At 44.8% G+C, this 21,040-nt stretch overlaps 1 protein-coding gene across 1 annotated transcript; it reads right to left on the bottom strand.

The window, feature by feature from the left end:
- Positions 1 to 1,794: 1,794 nt before the first annotated feature.
- Positions 1,795 to 20,621, bottom strand: syndig1l (synapse differentiation inducing 1-like). The gene is made up of 4 exons (XM_088286450.1): positions 20,218 to 20,621; positions 14,844 to 15,436; positions 7,906 to 8,043; positions 1,795 to 4,537 (listed from the first exon to the last, which is right to left on the bottom strand). Exons 2-4 carry the CDS (start codon positions 15,348 to 15,350, stop codon positions 4,379 to 4,381), a joined length of 804 nt encoding a protein of 267 aa, XP_088142576.1. The 5' UTR covers positions 15,351 to 15,436; positions 20,218 to 20,621; the 3' UTR covers positions 1,795 to 4,378.
- Between the last annotated feature and the right edge of the window lie 419 nt (positions 20,622 to 21,040).

Below are 21,040 nucleotides of genomic sequence, written 5' to 3'. Positions count from 1 at the left end.
GCCTGCCAGAGTGCTGTTGGCCTTTTTCGCCTACAATTGCAATTCCATTTGAAGCATCTGATTGTTGCAGCTATGCCCTGTGTGTGTGTGTGCGCGTGCGAAGGGCTCCTGTGGAATGGGTCGCTGAAAGCTGGCTGAAGTCCGTCTGATTTTACGGTCGGCGGACCACGGAATTGCTGGTCGTGAGCACCTTTTACGTGCGGCCAGAAAAGGACACAACAGCAACACTTTGTTGGGTGTGTTTGATGTAGAAAAAGTTCCCAAGTCGGTATTACCGCTTTTCCACTTGTAAATACAGATACAGTGCCGGTTGGAGTTCAAGCCGTGTCGAACCAGAACCCATATGGGCGACGTAAACTACCGTTACGGTTAAATGGCTGGAAATGACAAACGTGAACTCGTCGGACTCAGTTTTCTAGCTTACAGGTGGGAAAATCAGGGTTTGACTATCGCTTTCATTTATTTTATTTTGGCGATTTTACATTAAGTATGAGATATTATGAAAAAAAAAAATAGCTTCACCAAAAATAGTAGTAGAAAACATGCGATTAATCGCAATTAATTATGGAATTTTTGCAATTAATTAGTTACGAAAATCGCTTGACAGCACTAATATATATATATATATTTATCTATATATATATATATTTAAATATATATATATATATTAAAAAAAATAACATAAATTAACAAACATATATATATATATATATATATATATAAATAAATAAATATATATTTAAATATATATATATATATATATATATATATATTAGTATATTTTGTCTTTCTTCAAGCTGAAGCAATGCGTGATCCCCACAAACTTTTTGGACACGCTCCATTTGAAATGTACTCGTTACCCCATGCCGTAGAAGACGCCCAAGATGAAGCAGGCGGGAGGGAGATCAGAGCGTGTCTGGGCGAAAATGAGAGCTGAGAGTTAGAAGTGGGCGGGACGAGTACGAAAGTTGAAAGAGAAATGATCACACTCGCAGGGAATATTCATGTTAGCTCATAGTCGGTCATGCTCCGCTGCTAGCGCTGCGGCTGCTGCTTGGGATGATGATGGGGGGGGGGGGGGGGGGGAGTCATCATGTTTCGCTCTCTGTCCTTTTTCATGGACAGCTCACTCGGAAAGCGTTCTTCCTCCTCCTCCTCCTCGCTGTTGTTCCTCACGCTTGCCACCGCTATTTACAACCAAGAGATCATTGCACCCCCCCCCCAAACCCACCGCACGCTTCTAAAGGTCTCCGACCCCCCAAGCCACTTGCTCATCGTTAGCGCTCATGTCTTCCTTTGATTCAAAGGCCAAACAGTCGCGGCGTTGTCTTCCGCATATCGACCGCCATCTCGCGGAAGGTCACTCAGCGTTGTTCAGCCGCTATTTATCTCCGTCGCAACATGATCCAGCGCCCGGCTTTTTGTTGACTGCCACAAAAAGGCATTGATATAAAGCTGCCTCGAGATTTGCTTTCGCCAAAAACTGGATTGTTGAGCATCTCCGACAAAAACACCGTTGAGTGACTCACTGGCCTCCCCCATTCGCACCCCCCCACTCCTCCTCCCACCCTCACAAGCGTCTTCGTCGTGTCGCTTCCGGAGGGGATTGTTGTTAGCTTGCCTGTATGTACACATGGTGGAGTGAGCTGCGCGTGTGCCTAAGCTCGTGTTGAGCAAACCCGCCCACACTCGGTGAGTCAGTGCTCGTTGTCGTTCTCCGAACGCCGCATGCATCTCAATGACTGAGTTGCGTGGAATCCACAAGAAACACACTTGCAGATTTATTTATTTATTTATTTTTTTGGGGGTGAGAAAGGCCCTTCCCTTTGCCCTTTATTTCTCGTTACATTTCAACATGTCTTTTTTGTTTTTTATGTACACGTTGCCTACACACGCACACACACACACATCCACTCATTGCACAAAAGCAGGTTGTCAAAACGGCACAACACAAAGCAAGTGGTCAATGGCTGTGAGGTGAAAGTAGGATTGAGCAAACCGTTGTACTCAAGGGCCATATTTGATCATTAAAACGGACGCACAGGTCTCATTCTTCCATGAAGTGGAAAAAAAAAAAATTATGAGTAATAGTAATATCAAATTGTAGTTTATTTTACTGTTCAAATAATAATCAATTCTTAATTTCATAAATAGACTGTGGGCTCCCTTTTATTTTTTTATTTTTATTATTGACAGTGAATGAATTAAGCAATAATTGAATGAGAAAATAAATTAAAAAAAATAAATAAAAAAGTCTTAAACAATTTTTTTTGGGGGGGCGGGGGCATTTTTTTGTCACATTTTGTCACTCATTATTTTTTGATAATTGATTAATTTGGCCACTTAGTTTTTTTTCCTTGGACGTGGTGGTTCATCCTCTGATGATGTCCGATTCATTTTTTTTTTTTTAAGTTTCATGGACTCTTCGAAATTGAATTGCCCTGTGGGCGAAATTCAAAAATGGCGCAGGCCGTATGCGGCCACCACTCGGTTAAACGCGTACAATATATGAACCGGCAACTCAAAGTGCACCTCAAGGTTCTGAAATCAACTGTCGCCAAGTTTACACCGGGGAGCGTTCAAACCAGCACGTTGCTTCCAAGCGTTCCCTGGTGGACGCCGCTGACTTCTTGAGCGGATCGTTTCCTATCGGCCTATTATTGAAATGAATGTGTGCTTGTGCTATTTTAGGGCCACGCTCCGGAGAGTACACAATCCCTTGGAGGAGAAGGAGGGGGGAAAAAAAAAAAAAAAAGAGGCCATTACACGGAGCTAATTGTGCTCCATAAATGTCAGCGATGACGGATGCAAGGGAGCTAAGCAGAATGTCATCTTTTGTGCTCTCGCGGTTTGAACTTGCAATTAAAAATAAAGTCACATGGCTAATTAATCAGATTATTATTATTTTTTTTTTAAATATACGTTTTTCTTTTTTTTCGCCACTTTTTGCTTGTCTCTTGAATAGAAGGATGCGGGTTAACTTGCCTGCCCCCGTTTACAGCATGATCAATTTTAATTTAAGCTTTTAAAAAAAATAAATAAATAAATCTCCCCCCCCCCCACACCCAAAAAAAAAAAAATCGATCACTCATGCTATGGGCGTCTGCTGGCAGAACACGCCAAATTGATCGCCCACTCAATCTGACGCTGTCAGAGCGCGTACACGTTTCTGCCTGATTTATGACCTCCACAGACTGCCAAACTTGCTTCTTGGCTTCAAGTATTATTTTTTTTTTTTTCTGATACACAACTTTTTGGAGACAACTGGAAACATTTCGTGGTCAAAATCTGGAGATGTGCCAAATCTCGGAAGAGGAAAAAAAAAAATTGTTTCAAATATATTGCAGATTTGTAAACTTTTTTTTATTTTTTATACATGTTAGCGGCTAGTCCGATTTTAGAATTGCCATTTTTACAGAACAACAAAAAAAAATAAACTGCTTGAAGCAAGCACACCTTGGCTGTTATTCGTAGACCTTCGCAAGCGAGAGAGCGAGGACAGGTGGCACGGAATACTTTGAAAAAATGTGTTTTGAGTTCCAGTGCAGAAAAAAGGGGAGTGAAAAATTCAATGGTCTTGCTTACACGGCAGATTTAGTGCGTCTAAATCATAGCCCTTGTGCGAGAACTGGAATATGTCAAAGTTGGTTTATCTCATAGGTGTCAAACTCAAGGCCCGGGGGCCTGATCTGGCCCACGTCCTCATTTTATGTGGTCCGCAAAGGGCAAATCATTTACTTGACTTTTAGCAACATTGAGATATGAGATATTGCACTCATTTGATTCGAGTAATGTGGTTGAGAGGGCACAGAATAGTTGTTGGGCTAATTATTTTATTTGTTTATTTTTTTTATCCGAGACGCTTGGCAACTCACGCCACAGCCACGGGCCGTTGAACAAGGTATCAAAACAGAAAACGAAGCACATTTGTAGGCAAACATCTGGCGGTTGCACGACCTTTGACACAAGGGCCGACTTGCTACGAGATGTTTAATGCGTTCGAAATGATGCTGTTGTCAGTCCGGGTGTTTCTTGGAAGTTCTTTTCGGATCCAGGACGGCTCAAATGACAGCAAAGATGTGCTTGGTGGTTCTTCAAGTTTTCGCGCTGATTCTCGAAGACAACCAGTTCAACGGAGGATAACCTCAATATGATGCAAATGAGGCCACCTTTGAGGAAAAACATCCATTCCTCGAGACGCGCATTACAGCCTGCCCCCCCTTTCTTGTGGCTGTGCTAATTCTGGCTGACGGGGAATCTTCAGGGAAAAGAAAATGAGGGTGGCGGGGGAAAACTGTACAGCCACCAAAGAACAGTCCTCTAAATATGCAATCTTCGGGCCGCTCTTGTCTCTTCCCCCGGCAGATACGAGCATCGGCTAAATGTGTCCGGGTTTGGAAAGGTAGGCGATGAGCGCCACCACCACCCCCACGTAGACGCCGGTGCCGATCGTGATGGAGAGGGCGGCCAGGAACAGAGCACGTCGGGAGGCGATGTTCGCCAGCGGGAAGTCGCCTTTGTGCACGGCCTTGGTGGTCTGGAAGAAAGAGCCCAAAAAAAAAAAAAAAAAGGTTTTAATATTGACGCAAGCGGGCTGTTGATTCAGCACGAGTGTTGATGAGAGTTGGAGGACGCGACTCTTGACAGATGAAGCCAGAAGAAGCTCGTTGGCGGCAATTAGTCGGGAAATGTCAAGGACTGCGGGTTGTGCTAATAGACGACGTCAGATGATAAATGGCAAATTTAACATCGTTTGAAAACGCAGCGACAGGCATTGACAACCTCGCGTTACGGGCAAGCCAGGAATAACAAGTTGACAAATGTGAAAAATGAGCCGTTTGACCGCTAACAAAGCGCAAACAAACAAACAAACAATGTAGAACAGCCGTATCCGTCTCCTTTTCACGGTGTCCCAAATCGTAGTTGTGGTTTCTCTCCGAGTTCTCTTCTGACTTTGAAAATGCAATAAAAAACTAAAACTAAACATAATACCAAGAAACAACCACATAGCTTCGCCTTTAAGTCCGCTAGCTTATTGCTAACACATAATGAATGAATTTAGACAGAGCAGAAAACATATATTCTTTATCCTCCGCAAAAAACAAACAAAAAAATGATATACAAGCCACACCAGGCTATCAGCCTCCGTAGTTTTCTATGTTGTCCAGAACAATTTTGTACTGTGAATGCACATCAAGGTACATAAACAGATTGTTAAAAAGTGCCTTTTAACGCGACAACAAACCCAAAAGAAATTTTTTTTTTAAAAATCAAGATTTATTTTGTGTATTTTCTGAACTCTAGAGCGCCCCTGGTGGTGAAAGAAAAATCCACAGAAAAGCCGCACCCTGATATTAGTCACGTGCTTCATAATCTAAAAAAAAAGTAGCGGTTTATAGTCCGGCAAATATTATTAGTATAAATAAATATTCTTATTAGTTATATTATTGCAGCTTCGTGAGCAGTTGTGACCGTCGTCGTCTTCGTTTAAATCAGTCTGGAGATGTTTTATTGCAGAGAGGATGATGTACTTACTCTTTGAAATGAATGATCTCATTTATTTTCATCTCTTGTCGTTAGGCTAATGTAAGACAACTTAATGGGGGGGGGTGCGTAAGTGCGGGGTGTTCATTTGCATAATCACGAGCGAGATCTCTGCGACTCGCAACACTCATCAGCGTCTCCAAACAACACACAGTCACAACATTAGTGGCAATAATGGCAGTCACTTCCACTCGATAATCAAATGCTCGACGCCGCATTTCCACCATTAAGGTTTACATATTCTGGCTTTGCGTTTTTTTTTTAAATTTTATTTTGCGCTCCGTGTTCGGCGACCTTCCGATGAGACAAAGACGGTCATCGATCTGCCGTTTGCAAATCTCATTTACGCTCGCTAACTTGTCTTTTTTTTTTTGTCCTCGCCGAGAATGTTTGGAGGGTGTGAGCTGGATGCGGAACGCACTCAAGGCCAACGTGCGGCAAATGATCGGAATGAAATGTTGCAATTGCGTTGACGACGTTCTAAGTCGACGGGGTTCTTGCGGCGGCATTTGGACAATGCTCTCGTTCAGAAAAATCCTTGAAACTTGGACAGTGGTGGCCGGCAACATGGCGACAAGGTGGACTAATCAACCATCTTGGATTGCACATCCTTTAGGACAGGTGTGGGCAAACTATGGACTGGGGGCCACATGTGGCCCGTTAAATGTTATAATCCGGCCCGCAAAAAAATTTCTAAATACTCATGTGTCAAACACAGATATTTTGTTGTCATGCTTTTTTTCATTTTCATTTCAAATTAAATGTATTTTTTTTTCTCTGATCTGGTGAGGTTACCAAAACCCTTCGTCCATTTGCTCCTGGTCCGGGCCCTCTGTCAAATTTTCGAACCCATTGTGGCCCACCAATCCAAAAGTTTGCCCACCCCGGCTTTAGAACCATTAAGGTTCTTCAAAATGAACCGGCTTCTTGCTTTGGCAACCCGTCAGGATTGGGAGAAATCAGCGGTGTGGCGACATGTTCTCGTTCTGACTTTGACCTTTATTTCTTTTACTGTGATCTTTCAAACCCAATAAGTAAGTTTCATTCTTTAAGAATCCCCACGAGGTTTGGAGATGACTAGAAAGTTGGTCGAAAGATGTCTTGTCATTTTTGGAGGGAAGATAAATCAGCGGGATTCTTGCTCTGACGGAGTAAGAATATCTCGAGCTGTGTATTCGAATGCAGAATTCATGAGTTTTCTTTTTGGCCGAAGAATGAGGAGCAGCCAAGTGTGTTATCAAGCTGTAAAAATGAAGTCGACTCCTCTGGACTGCACCTCGGCGTCGAGGGAGAGTCCATATTCTAAAACACAGCCGTCACTTCCACATAATTAGCCGGGAAGGATGGAATTAGCCGCTGACAAGATAACTCACGGAGTGCCTTCATCTCGCCGCCGACTTCCACTTCAATGCACTGACTCTTTATGAAAATTCACAGCTCCTTTTAATGTCAAGACACACGCTGCCTTTAAAATATTGATTGAGCAAATGAGCGACGGGTATTGATTAGGACCCGTGGTGAATCTGCTCTTTGTCAGATGAAAGAAATGAGCACTGCCCGTGTAAAGTATTCATGTAAACTATTCTCTGTATTTTACACTTTTTTGTTTTTTTGTTTTGACATGGGGAAAAAATCGAATCGATTGAAAATCATCAATGGTAAATAATTGCCGACATAGGACCTAATTTTTTATATTATTATTATTTATTTTGTTATTATTTATTTTATTATTATTATTTTTTATTTTTTTATTTATTCAATATATTTGCTATTATTATTATTTATTATTATTATTTTAGATATTTATTATTATTATTATTAAATTATTATTTTTTTACTTTTTTTTATTATTATTGTCTTTTTTTGTACATTAGCTTCATTCGTTGCTTGGATTTTCCCTTTCTGGTGTTTCACGATGTCTCATGTTCCAGCCTCGGGATTCACAAGGCCACATACATGAGTGTGTGCCGTGCAGAATAATAATTATATCTTCGATTTATGTAGCGCCTTTCAAAGGACACCATGGCGCCCAACAAACACACGACCGTAGCTTTGAGAGTGATTGTTATTTTTTCATACTTGACCGTGTGATTGCACGCCACACCGAGCGTTGATGGTGATTGATTTCAGTCCGCCACCGTGTGATTATGTCGCATAAAGATTTGAATATGTCCCAAAATAAAACATTAACAAGGTTTATTCATTGAATTTTTTTCAAGTTTAGCGGGCCGGATTAAAACGTTGAACGGGCCGCATTTGGCCCCCAGGCCGTAGTTTGCCCACACCTTTTTCAAGGGGTGGGGCCGATTTGAACACGGTAGTCCAAATAATGCGTTTTGAACGGCGATTTGTGCTTCTTACCCCTTGCGAGAAGTAAAATGCCGCGATTCCTAGAGGCCAGAAGCAGCAGAGCATCGAGAAGATGGCCAAGCCCAGGTGGTCCCGCGGAGGCACCACGATGAAATTGTCCTCGCTCTCGCTGTCACTAGAGCAGTCTGTCTGTACAGGACACACACAAAAAATAAAATGTCAAAATGCTTTGAAATTTGCGATCATGAAAAACTGGACTTTGGGAAACCTTTTGCTGACTTTTACAACTTCCTGTTTTCCCTTCACAGGCACTTTCTCGTGGACGAGGATCAGCGTCAACTAGGACCGAGCCCACCTGGTACCTTGACTTCCCGCGACTGCCAGTGAGCTACTCTTTTTATTTGCTGTGTTTTATATCCTTCACGAGTTCTGGTCTACTCAGGAATATTAATTTATTTTTTGATCCACCGAGATTTCCCTCGTCCATATTCTGCCAGGCAAATATGATGTTCTAGTCGATAAAATCTAGTCGATAAAATCGGCAACCATTGAAGAAATGAGGAGCGCTATATACAGGTTTTGAGTTGACGGTGTCAGCTTCGGGGGCAAAGTTCAAGTTGTCGACAACACACAATTGCGTCAAAGCCGAGAAAGCCAAGCAGCTTGGTTCAATCAAGTCGCGGCCTCCGCCAGTCGTCATAGTAACGAAAGCCACTCCTGCCAGCTCGCGGGCGGAGCGGTGGCTCATGTGAGACGGGAAGGCCCTCTCAAAATCGGCGAATTCCCGTGACGCTCGAAAACGAAATTGAAATCGTTCGGTATTGTGTATCGTACACGTCAAAGGTAGCGCTGTCGTTTCATGAACGAGAAACCTGTTGGTTGCTCCGTTTGAAACTTAAACAGCACGTTTTACTCGCTTATCCTCGTTGGCTCGCTGCGACGGCGCCGTCGGCTGAATAGACGCCGGCTCGAGTCATTGTTTCCGCTTTTGTTTGCTGCTCCTTTGTGCCGTTCGCTAACAAGTGTGCTCATCAGCTCGCACACTTTTCGAGGTTGCGATCGCTGACCAGACACTCGATCCTTGTAAGAATGGCGCCGTGGCAACTCCAAGTTGGAGTGGGAGCGGAAAGAATATGCCTTCCGACAACGGAATTCATGGACTTTTTGTCGGGCGCCGTTAGTTTTGGGAGATGGAGTTGCGAACGACAAAAGACGTCACGCTCGGATGTACACTTTGAATGAAGCTCTCTCTGAATTTTTTTTTTTTTTTGTGGGCCCTCCGCATATATCAATACACATTTGCCAAGACGTGTTGCGTAATGAAAAGACATCAGAGATTAAGGCCACATTAAGCCGCAGCCTGCGCACATCATCCCGTTTGAAGGATGATCCAGCACAAGGGGGCGAACATGAGAAATAAATGAGAAAAAAAAACAAAAACAGGTTTAATGATGAATTTTTATACCAGAAAGAGAATTCAAAACCACGACGGAGTGTGGCATCCTTAAGATTTCTTTCTTTTGAGCAATATGAGGCAACGTCATCCCTTTATCACCATTCATCATGCCATGTTTTCTGCGCTCCGTCTAATAAATGTGCATATTTATTTCATGTCCTCTCGCCACGGAGGGATTTGTCTTTGAGATAAAAAAGCAAGCGCAACAATTGTGACGCAGATGCTCTAATTGGTTCGGAGGACATTTTGCCTCCAAGGCTTAAAAACGAATCAACGGATATTTCCGTCCAATCGCCACACTGACTTTTCAGTTGTCATGCAGGTTAATGGCGCCGTGAACTTCATCTTGCCGGGGAGTTTCAGATGCTTTTTTTTTTTTTTTGTCGCATTTTGCATTGAGAGGAATAAACCAAGTGAGTCGCCGCCCAACGCTTGGTATTCAAAGCTTATCGTCCTCAACGTCTTTGCGTCGCCCGTCCATACTTGGTGGGAGTGAAGCAATTACATTGTAATAGCACGGCCCGCTTCCTTGATTGATGTCGGGATTAGCGCGTGGGCGGTCAAGTTTTGCCCACCTGCCCCACTAATGGTCGCGTAAACGCCGGATTAATGGACTCCCCAAAATAGATCTTAGGAAACAGTAATAAGCGTGTTATTACTAAAAGGTGATTGGAGAACAAAACTGAACAAAATTGCAACCCTGTCGAGGTAAACCAACATGTACGGGAACTTAGCCTCAATGATGAGAACAAAAAAAAATGAGGCATGCTGGGATATTTGTGATGTTGCGTTCCATAAACCGGCATAAAGATTTGGACTGCAATTGCATTATCGGAGGCATCTCGCGAATGTTTGCGGAGCTCTGGGCACAACTGGCCACTGATCCCTCCGCCAAGCCTTCCCGTGGGCCAATTACCAGCGGCTGCAAAAGAACAACCCTTCCATTCAAAGTCTGCCTCTTAAGTGGAGCCAGGCCAGATGTTTAACCGGCGAGCGAGCGCAGCGATAGTTCTACGCAGGCGGCTGACGGCTGTGCTCAGATGAATCACTCAGGGCGTAAATCCTGTCAACGTGAGGCAATTGCCTGACAGGTAACAAAGAGCTAATGGATGCTTTCTCCGGAGACAGTTGTGCATAAGAGGTTGGCCGGTTTTTGGTTTTTCAGTTTTACATATCCATTGTATGTCATGGTGGCACTTGAGCACATCTGCCATCGAGGTGGAAAAAGCAAACGGGCAGCTTAGTGCTGATTTACTGCTACCCACTGCACAAGGAACCAATCAGATGGTGCTGTGGGTCGGACAATCTCCTTCTGCAGGCAGGGCCACCAGCACAGCAGAGAGAGAGAGAGAGAGAGAGAGAGGTGTGCTGCAGCGAACCAAAATTAACCAGTTTATAATGTATTGGCCTTGAAAGTTAAAAAAAAAAAAGGCTCATGCCAAATATCGGCAATCGGCAATCGGTCTATCACTAGTTCGGTTCTGTAGTTGTTGGGTGGAGCGCCACCAAAAAAAAAAAAAAAAAAAGTGCCTGCAGGCATCGCGGTGTAAATGAAAAGACACAGAAAAATCGGAATGCAATTAAAGCGCGCCACAGAAACAAGCACCGGCTTTTAAATTGTCTTATAACTCAAAAAGCCGGCGTTAGAAATTACACAAATGAATTGCATCGCACGCGCCGGAGTCGAAACGAAAGAAACTAACGACTTGGCCGCCAACAGGAATTCAATTTTGTGGCTGAATGAAAGAGCAACGTTAATGAGAAATTGCCATGCAGGATGATTTAGCCATTGATTAAATATGCAGCCGAGTCGAAATTTGAGCATAACCTGCGTGCGGCTCGTCCTCGCGAGAACTGACGCCGTTGAGTCATCACAGCTCCACAAATGGCGTCGCATGTTCCGCTTATGCATCACACCCACCGGCCGACATCCACGCATTGGCCTTGTGCGTCGCCCCACCTGCTCCAGATGGTTCATTTATGTCCATGCAGGAGCCCAAGGCCCCAGAGGTGAGCCGGGTGCTTGTCTTAAGACTTAATAATTCGAAGGCGCTGTGACAGGCCACTTCCCAAAGGGGAGTGGCTTCACCGCACTGCTAATAAAAGTCCTTGAGACGGGACATACGAGCTCGGTCTTGATGTACGAGGCACGCTTGCACATTCATTGCCACCCGTATTGGGAAAATTCTCACCGGTGCGGAGGAATTTAAAGGCCAGGAAGTGGAACTGCCTCGGGATTTAGGTAGACTCAGTCAACAAAAACACAATCAGCCATGAACGATTTCAGCACGAGTCGCCACGACGAGCACACAAATTATTCCCTCCCCACCCACAAGAACCGTCGACAGTTCGTTTGAAGTGCATGAGGAGTTACCAAGTTTGGCTTCCAAAAATGTGGACTTCATAGCGTTAATAGCGCCCCACCGTGAGTCGCTTTTAACCCTTTCTCTACCGGCCGAGTACAAAAAAATTTATCTTTGACGTCTTTAGCCGTCAATAGCAGAAAATGAGTTCATGATAAGCACCGGCGGAACATTGTGGTCCGGAAACACGGGGGAAAAAAGTACAAATAATCTTGCTTCTCCTGGTTATCTTGCCAAATAATAAATGACAAGTTTGCGTCTTGAAAATGAAAGCGAGCATGATACCAGTGAGTTGCTATTAAGAAAAAAAACATATTAGTGAAACCTGCTGTGTTCACATTTTTATGTACGATGCAATCAACACGCCGCGCTGCGCACAGTCAAAAACACAAAATGGCAACAACAAACACATCTTGTTGAGAGATCATAGCGCAGCCCAAATGACTGAGCCGAGCGAGTAAGTGTAATTTGCCAAAATGTGATTAGACGCTGCCTATCGCCCGTAATGGGGAGGATATAATTAGCGGCATTCGGTGGCGTAAAAAAAACAAAAGCAAAGGCCTGCGGGGAATTTTGCTCTCCGCTGATTGCAAAAGCAACCGTATCGGCTTTTGAATTAAACATTTCGCCGCGCGGCACATGATTTGTTGCACGCGGCCGTCTGGGAGGGAGTTGATAGCACCGATGATTGTCCAGCCAGTCCAAATCTGATCAATGGGTGATGATGACAATAAATGCAAATGAGACGGCTGCAGGAGTGATTTTTTTTTTTTTCCATAAATCATGTTTGCAGTCAAACTCAACACATTTTGGCCAATGGTCTCTCTTCATTTTTCATTTGATCAATTTAGTATTTAATACTCATTCACTGCCAATGACGGATATAGTCGTCAAGAATGACATTCGTTTTAGCTAAAAAAAAACAAACAAACTCAGGAGCCTCATAGAAAGTTAGCAAATGACTGAACCGGGATGGATGTCGATTATAACAGGATGCTTGTAAACGGACCGAGAATCTCTGATTCCTGTCATCGTCTCGGATATCAACAGTTGCCGGCACATGGATCAGAACCACTTCATCTGTGGATGAAACCAATCCTTGTTCCATCAATTTATTGCCATGACAACCAAAGCGAGTTTCCATCATCAGTCTGACATCGACAGCCATTTCCCCACCATATGTGTCTTGGCTTAAAATCTGGCCTGTCGCCATGACAACAAGCAGGCATTGCTGAGGTTTTAAAGTGGAATAATTTGAGGGCAGGGGTGAGCCAATTTCAGACTTGTGCTCTCTTTTTGTGCCGAGTTCGTCTTTTGCTATCCTCTCGTCGCAACTTCACCTATTTGCTGTTTTTTTTTTTTTTGCTTTCTGGAAAGACCTAAGATTCCACAAGATAGAATTTCATCGAGCTCCTGTATGTTCACGATGACTGCCTGGTCAGTAAATCGCCAGCCAGAGAGCATCAAGCAGAGTTACGCTCCATATTTTTTATTTTTTTTAGATTTCGTGGTTAAGACTAATGGTTGTGTTTTTTTTTATTTTTTATTTATTTATTCCACCGTATCCTATTTCAAGGCAAACGTCTGCTCGCTCGGATTAACTGCGGTCGTATATTTTGACACAAGGCCATTACATTCCCGGAGTCACCAAGGGACACTTCTGTTTTTTATTGGCGGGTGAGACGCGGCGTGCGTCGGGATAAATATCATCCGTTAGCGGAGGACAGCCAGTGGTCAAATCAATCGCTCACGCCGGCGCTTACGATCGCATTGAAATGATGCGATCGTTATTGTCGTTTACTGCTAAATGAGAGAAAGGATACCTGTGGAAGATTTCATGACGATTTATGACTCCGCCGCCGCCGGCCCTTCGGAGGGCCAACAATATGTGTGCACTGAACTGAGGCGTGACCACATTTTAGATTTAATGAAGGCATAAGCGCCTTTTTTTTTTCCTCCCCTCGTGAATATGGATAGCCCTTGCCGAGCGATTGCCAAACTCAGCTTTATTGATTTTTACACATGGTTTTCTCTAAAAACGACATTGAAGAAATCGGAAACGAATGTGTATTGAAATTGCGCCTGAGCGGCATGACCACATGCTCGCCGCATCGCGCAAATACCAAATACTCTGATAAATGCAGATTTCATGCATCGGGGTGGCGGAACAGATGGCCGTCAAATCCAAATGCGGCTCCGGCGCTGTTTTGTATTCAGGTGAAACTGGCGGATAATTTGAATGGAGGGGAGGCGTGAGGATCAAGCGGGCAAGCGGGCGCACACTCGGGGCGTGAAGCTCCAGTCGATAACAAGCTTGTCGAACCGCAATCTTTGATCGCTTTATTATGCTGACGTTGCCATTAAACGCGTTTCCACGCATTTGTTAGCAGCTTTTAATTGGTTGTCGACTATTTGCCGCTCGGGGTGAAACGATGGACTCATCACATCGAAGTATTTGAATTTTTTTCCTAGATTTTGAAGCATGCGGCTAATATCTTGGTGCGACTTTTTTGTGGATTTTTATTTCACCACTAGGGGCGCTCTATAGTTCAGAAAATAAGCTAAATAAATATCTCTTTTTTTCTCTCTCATGGGTCTGTTCTGTTTTCATTAGCTGCTTTGATTTTGACGATATTCTCTCCGTTTTTGTTTTTTTTTCCCCCCATATCAGCATGATTGTCGCTTTGCAGGACAACCGGTCAAACTGGCAACCCAATCCCCACGTGGCGATCCCCTAAATCCTTTGGAGTGTTTTTGCACACATCGGCTGTGCCAAAACAGTTTGGCCGATGCGGCGTTTTCACTTCATAACCCGATGGCTGAAATTTATCGTGTTGGGAATTTACAGCTGTGGGAAATGGATAACAAGATCCGTACAGTAGATCTGGCGGGATTTGTGGTGAGGAAGAATTCTTGTTCATACTAAAATGGTGCCTGATTACTCGCGCTAAGGGAATATCAGCAATTTGCAGATAAAACTTGACTGATCAGATCAATATCTTAAAATGTGGATTCAAAAAGGATTTGCCCGGTTTACGTTGCGCCAGAATTCACAAATGTGGATCAGATGTCAATTTTGTCTCAGTTCCGTTCTGGGGCTGCTTTGCTACATCCCGCATTCAAAGCGTGGATATCGTTATTTTTTTCGAAGCTGTTGGTCACGGCCTTACCTCATACTCGACGTACTCTTCCTCCTCCACCTCGTACGACACCGTCTGGATTTTGACATGCTCCCCATCCTCCGGCACCTTCGCCTGCGGTTCCTCCGAGCCGGCCGCGTCCCCTCCGGTGGAGTTGGACGTCTCCTTGGCCTTCTTCTCCGTGAAGGTGGTCTCGCAGCACTCGCTTTTGTATTCCTTGGCCTTGATGCTGCCATTGTCCTCCTTGTACAAGATGAAGTTGGGCCTGTAGAAGGCCTCCACGGCCAAATGTAGCGAAGTGGCGTCCAAGAGCTGCTGCGACTTCATCTTGCCGTTGCTATTGTAGCCCACCCCGCCGCTCACCACGTTGCTCGGCTTCCCGCCGCCGCCGCCGCCGTCGCCGCCGCTTTCCCCACTAAAATAGTTGAGAATGTTCTCCTGGTACTGGTTGTTGGGGATGTCTCCTCCGTAACCGTTGACCATGTGCTTGCTATTTTTGTCCAACAAAGGATTCTGGAGCTCGCTCAGGTTCTCCATCGCAACAAATGGGCAAAAGGCTTTTAATGATCGGCGATTCCTTGACGTGCACTCGAGACGTTAGCGGCATTCAGCACTCGGGGGATCTGCAGGGGAAAGAGACGGTAATGGAGAGGAAGGAGGAGTCTTTAGAGTTTGTCTCAAGTCGACCTTTCGGAGAGTTCGGGTTGTCGTGATGGACGAACTTGACAGGTCGCGATTGCCGTTGCGATGTCAAACAGTTTTTTTTTTTTTTTGTTTTTTTTTAACTATCATGAACATTTTAGCAGTCGTGCTGAGTGGTAGTTGTCACTTTTTCTCCGTTTCATTGTTAACCTCCATGATGATTACGAGCACATTATTGTTTCGATTGGGATGCATTGCTGAAGAGAAAAAAAAAGAAAAAAATCTTGTTTAATTGGTTCGAATAGTGCTTGGGAATTGCCGTTCATGCTACGTGTTGTCTTTATTATGTCAGATGCTGCGAGCCCTTTCATTTTCATTCTGGACGCTCGCCACGACGGTCAGGTTGCTGCCAGCGGGTTAACGATCCTCAGTCGGATGACAAACATGGCGTCGAAAACACGCTGACGCGCTCCAAACATCAAAACATGTTTCCACGCAGCCGTCCCGATCGACCCCTTTGACCCTCAGCCTTCCCATTCTGAAACGTGACCTTTGACCTTCATCTGATGAATGCGCGTCGGAAATAGAAATGCAGATGAATTCACGGGGGGTCTCGACCCCAATCGTGTGGCGCTGCGGGGTTTTTTTTCGACGTGCTTAATGAGTCAACAAGAGAACAAACAACTCTCGTCAGTGTTACTGCCTGTGACTAATGTTTGGGAGCAAATAAGTCTTATTAGTCGGCAATCATTTACGGTACACTTTTCTTAGACAGTTTCACCAACAAGCAAGAAAGAGAAATCGCATTTGCATGACGCAATTGATTTCTGTAGAAACAGGAAGTCGACATACATGATTTACCCGTCACGGGCCACATGAAGTGAGGTCGCGGGCCAGTTCTGGCTCCCGGGCCTTGAGTTTGACACCAGCGCACTATAGAATGTTTTTTTTTTTTTTTTTTTTTTTGAAGGATTGTGTAGGCATCAGAAAGATCCTAGACCAAGTAGACCATTTTTCCAGATAGTGGTAGTTGAATCGTATAAATTGATTATAGCGAGTAGTAGCAGTTCAAAAAAAATAATAAAAAAAAAACCACTGTGGGGTAATTAATACTCTATGAAGTATTTTGGTGCAGAATAATCGCAAGCAACATTCGTCTTTCCTTTTCCCCTCCTCACCTCCATGAATAAAACACAATTCCCACGCTTGCAGTTTCCCTGAAAAACAGCCGCAACCAACCAAATAAGCTCTCAGGACTCCTCCCCGTTGCTCTTCCCTCCTGACTTTGCAGTTCGAGCGCTCTCACAGGTCCGCAGATAGCTCCGGGGATGCACACTCATGCAATTCTCCGCGAAAAGTGGATGCCATGATGCGCCAGTAGCGAAATAAAAATGGATCCCGTCCGTCCTTGCTGTCCGCTTGGGATTGTGCCGCTTCACCGGTCCAAAACGGCCGCTGACCCCGGCATGGAAGCTCACGATCTTGTTTTATACGCTCAACTACTCCAAATCGGGCCTGAACAAGAATTTTCTCTTTTTTTTTTTCATATTTTTTTTAATTAATTAATTAATTTATTTATTTTACAAAAAGTTAGGTATATGCTTCCTTCTGTTTTTGTAATAATTCCTTCAAAATTCCTTGTTAGTGCGTGCAAAACTGCCATGATTTGTATTTCATTCCTCCTGCGGCCCGTTTAGGTCTTAAATTATGTTCTAAAGGCATTTCATCCGAAAACTAGATGGTTTTGCCACAAAACGGATTGCACCCATGTTGTAAGCATGGATTCATCCATTCAGTCGTAATGACGACGCCACATGACCCCGTGACCCCGTCGTTATATTGATGAAAATCCACTAAATTATTAATGATCCCGAATAGACGCATGAATTAATCATAGCCCTCTGCCAAATTAGAAATACGAGCTTGTTGTCACATCCAGTAATCTGTGGTTTGAACATTGCCGTGTAATTAAACTTCTTCGAAGCGGGACTGATTCATGCAAAACTGGAGCGATAGGAACGTGAAAAATAGTTTTAATAAAGGGAAGATTCATGATCAAAACATTACTGTAAATGCAAAATATTATAGAAAGATAAATGAGGTCGGGGGGCGAAACTGACGGACTTGGTTTTGAAAATTGTTGTGAAATTCATTTTTGAACAGTGCTGTCCTTTCATCTCTCCTCGTCACGCTGACATTTTCCCAAAAGGTTCAGCAAACGTGCCCCACCCTCTCAAATTAATTGTCACCAATGCCGTGCCAGCAAACTGACTGCGGATGTTTTTTTCCTTTGCATTTACTCGTGAGCGTTTTGAGCCTGCGACTGTGAGTAAACAGACTAGGGTGGGTGGATGTGTTACGGGCGGAATAACAAACGGCTTCCAAAGCGAGCGCAACTGCAAGAATGCATCGGCACGGTGACTCTCCACTTGGAGGCATTGGAATAAAAATCCCAAAATTTTGTGGACCAAAATTGGCCCTTTGCTAAATATTGATTTCATTTAAGTAGTAGTAGTAGTATTCAGTAGTGTGTGTGTGTGTGTGTGTGTGTGTACAGCATTGCTTCAACTTCTAAATTTAAATAATCTCTCATCAGTTCTCTCTTTTTGTGACACTCTTTCTAGTAGATTTAAAGTGACAATTTTTTTTTTAGCTCATCCAAAAGAGACCCAATGCTGCCACCTGCTGGTCTTAGTTAGCATTTTTTTTTTCTCAATTTAATAGTTATAATAATTTGCGTCAAGGATCGAGCCGAGACGCGCTTACGCGATGTGTCACTGCACTTGAGTCCCATCAGACTCTCAGTCAGCTCCCTGCTGTCTGCCTTCGTCAGCCAACCGCCAATCATTTCTCACCCTATGACCCCCCCCCCCCTCCCACCCCCAGCCCAGTCGAGTATTATCAGCAGGGGGGGGTTCCCTGCGGCTGGCATGACGCCGCACACCTGAATACCAATGCGCCTTATCTGTCGGCCATGTTTATCAAGCCACTCCATCGCGCTCGACGCCGGCAAATTCATCTCTCTGTGATTTAATTTTGAATGCGACGACGGCCGGCGCGCCGCATAATGAAAGCCGACGTCTGCTGGTTATTGATGGCCGTGTGCCAGGCCTCTGGGTGGAGGATGCAAATTCCGGGCGCATTCGTCATCCGAGCACACGGAAGTGCCATCAGTCGATGGCGGAAGTGAGACCTCCTCCCCCCCAACCAAAAAAAAAAAAAACGTCAATTAACAGTTCACGAGCCAAAAATTCACTTACTCATTTTGTTTTAAAAACCTGTATCAGTCGAAGAAACTCAAAGCCCTGGCTAATAGGAAAGTAATAATTGGTGTCAAGGAAGTATGTTGAAGTAATGGATCTCGCCTGAGCTACAAACATGTTTTTATATTACAGAGGAGCCAAGTTTAGCCCGGGTTGTTATTGGAAGTCCATTTTTACAAGTCACGTTCACAAGACGAGTTTAAAATGCGACACAAGTGTTATGAAATCATATTTTGCGCTCGATTTATTGTTTTGAACGACAGCGCGACTCATTTTGTTTTTGTCTCTTGAATATTTGTCCCGTTCAATAAGCGGCTGCAAGTGCATCAGTTACGCCGTTTCCCCGAGGGCTCATCCCTGATCACCTGCAAATAGCCGCGTTTTATTATATCGCAACCTTTGGAAACGCTCGCAATCCATTTTTGGGAATGAAACCACGTCGTCGCCAGCCCCCCCCCCTGCACCTTGATAGAACAAAAGACCACCGCCTGCATGCAAGCCCTCCCGTCGGATGATTTGAAGTGTCCCTTGATGTGTAAATCCTCTGGTGGAAATGGAAATGTTGAATAATTCAGCGGGAGCTCGCTGTCAATATAACAGGCTGCCTTCCGCCAGCCGGCCGCCGTCGAGGCTGACCTGTCGTCACGGCCGATTGATTGAGGCAACACAATGGACAGCGTGTTTTGTCGACTCTCATTATGTCTGACGTTTGTTTTGGGGCCTTTGTAGAATGCCGACTCGACGGTCGACCGGGCCACGTCGTTTATACCCGTTAGACCGGTTGCCGGGGGCCCCAATGTTCACCCCGCCCGTTGCGAACCGTGGGGGTGGGTGGAAATAGGCGCAAAAAAGTGCACTCGAAAATAAAGTAAAAACAATGCTTGTGATTTCTCTCGTCGATGCCGCACTTTGTCACCAAGTCACCGAATTGCACTCGGTCAGTCGGTGTCGCAGATCTGTGCGTGTGGCGCATGCAGCAGAGCCGTCAGATAGTTATGACTAGACCTGAAAATTTCACTTCACAAAGTCCGCTGTTGTGCTCGCTTTTTTGAGTGCCTCGTTGTTGGCCCTGCGTGCATGTCACAGGGTCAAGAGAGCAAGGAGAGGGGATTTTTTTTTTTATGGGGGGGGGTTAAACGTCAATTTTGTCATCCACCGTGCGGTTGTGTTTCTCGTTGTCCCTCTGTCAACTGGCAGAAATAAATAATCTCCCGACTCTGACCAAAACAAGCCAGTGCAACCCAATAGCAGACATATTTTGATCTCCTTGTCACCCGATTCAGCATCTCCGTCTTTTGCTTTCTTCTTCTTTCTCGCCCCCCCCCCCCCACACACACACACAAAAGAAGTGTGAATGCGATGCGCAGGTGGAAGTTGTGGACGAGCAACCAGTACATTCTCCCCATCATCATGATGGATACATTGCATGCATTTGCAAAAATGAACACCCCCCCCCCCAAAAAAAATGATCTAACCGACTCAAATATCAAACGACCTACCTGTGAGTTCTCATCAGCAATCCAAATCCGATCCCCGGCTCATGCATCACGCTGTCGTCTGGAGACGGCCGCATATTCTGCGAGTTTCCCACGCGGACGAACGGGCGACGTGTCCCGCCGAGCTGGTGTGCGTGCGCCCCGGCGGCGGAGCAGCAGTTGGAGCGGCAGTTGCGCTCCCCTCCTCCGCGTAAAGCTCTCTGCCGTGCGCCAACAAAGCTCGCTCGCCTCTCCCCCATCAAACACTTTTGTTTTCCCGCCTTCTTTAAAATCGCGCCCTGTTAAAACATCTGGAAGAGAAGACGACGCGTCGGCTCTTTCATTTCCCTCCTTCGGTTGGCAGCCGGTGCAGAGCTGAAGGAGGCGTCCGCCTTCTGCCGTGCGCGCGTTTACTCTAACTCACTCTTTGGATGCGTGGACGAGGTTGACCGTGTGTGTGTGTTGGGGGGGGGGAGTGGGCGGATGCTCCTCCTCTCCTCTCGCTGTATCACAAAGACCTCTGGTCAAAACATGGACAATAATCTGATTTTTTTTTTTTTGCCGGTGAGCTCATCAGAAATAAAATTAGGTACACGTGCGGCACAATTGAAAAACTAAATAAATGAGAGATTCCGTTTCGATTGCAAGGTACTCTGTGTTTATTTTGGAGTTTTTTGCTACATAAGGTAGTCAAAAAATTAGGAACAGCTCTCACACTATGACGCAGTCACCATTCCATAAAAGTTCCTGAGAACGTATTTTTTCGCCCCCAAATCTGCAAGCTTGACGCGCTGTGAGAAATTTGTGTAATTATGCAGCGCACGGGCTTGTTTGGATTGCGATATCT

Source organism: Idiotropiscis lumnitzeri, chromosome 21, assembly GCF_059441095.1.
Source record: "Idiotropiscis lumnitzeri isolate Australia: NSW breed Sydney's pygmy pipehorse chromosome 21, RoL_Ilum_1.0, whole genome shotgun sequence".
Classification (NCBI taxonomy): domain Eukaryota; kingdom Metazoa; phylum Chordata; class Actinopteri; order Syngnathiformes; family Syngnathidae; genus Idiotropiscis; species Idiotropiscis lumnitzeri.
This window is presented reverse-complemented; position numbering and strand designations above follow the sequence as displayed.

What these genes read in the sequence shown, in the direction of transcription:
- syndig1l (XM_088286450.1), bottom strand. Translation starts at nt 15,350, where the DNA reads ATGGAGAACCTGAGCGAGCTCCAGAATCCTTTGTTGGACAAAAATAGC. An exon ending in AAGAGTACGTCGAGTATGAG is followed by an intron (nt 8,044 to 14,843) that starts GTAAGGCCGTGA and finishes TGTCCTGTACAG; the next exon opens with ACAGACTGCTCTAGTGACAG. An exon ending in CATTTTACTTCTCGCAAGGG is followed by an intron (nt 4,538 to 7,905) that starts GTAAGAAGCACA and finishes TCTTTCTTCCAG; the next exon opens with ACCACCAAGGCCGTGCACAA.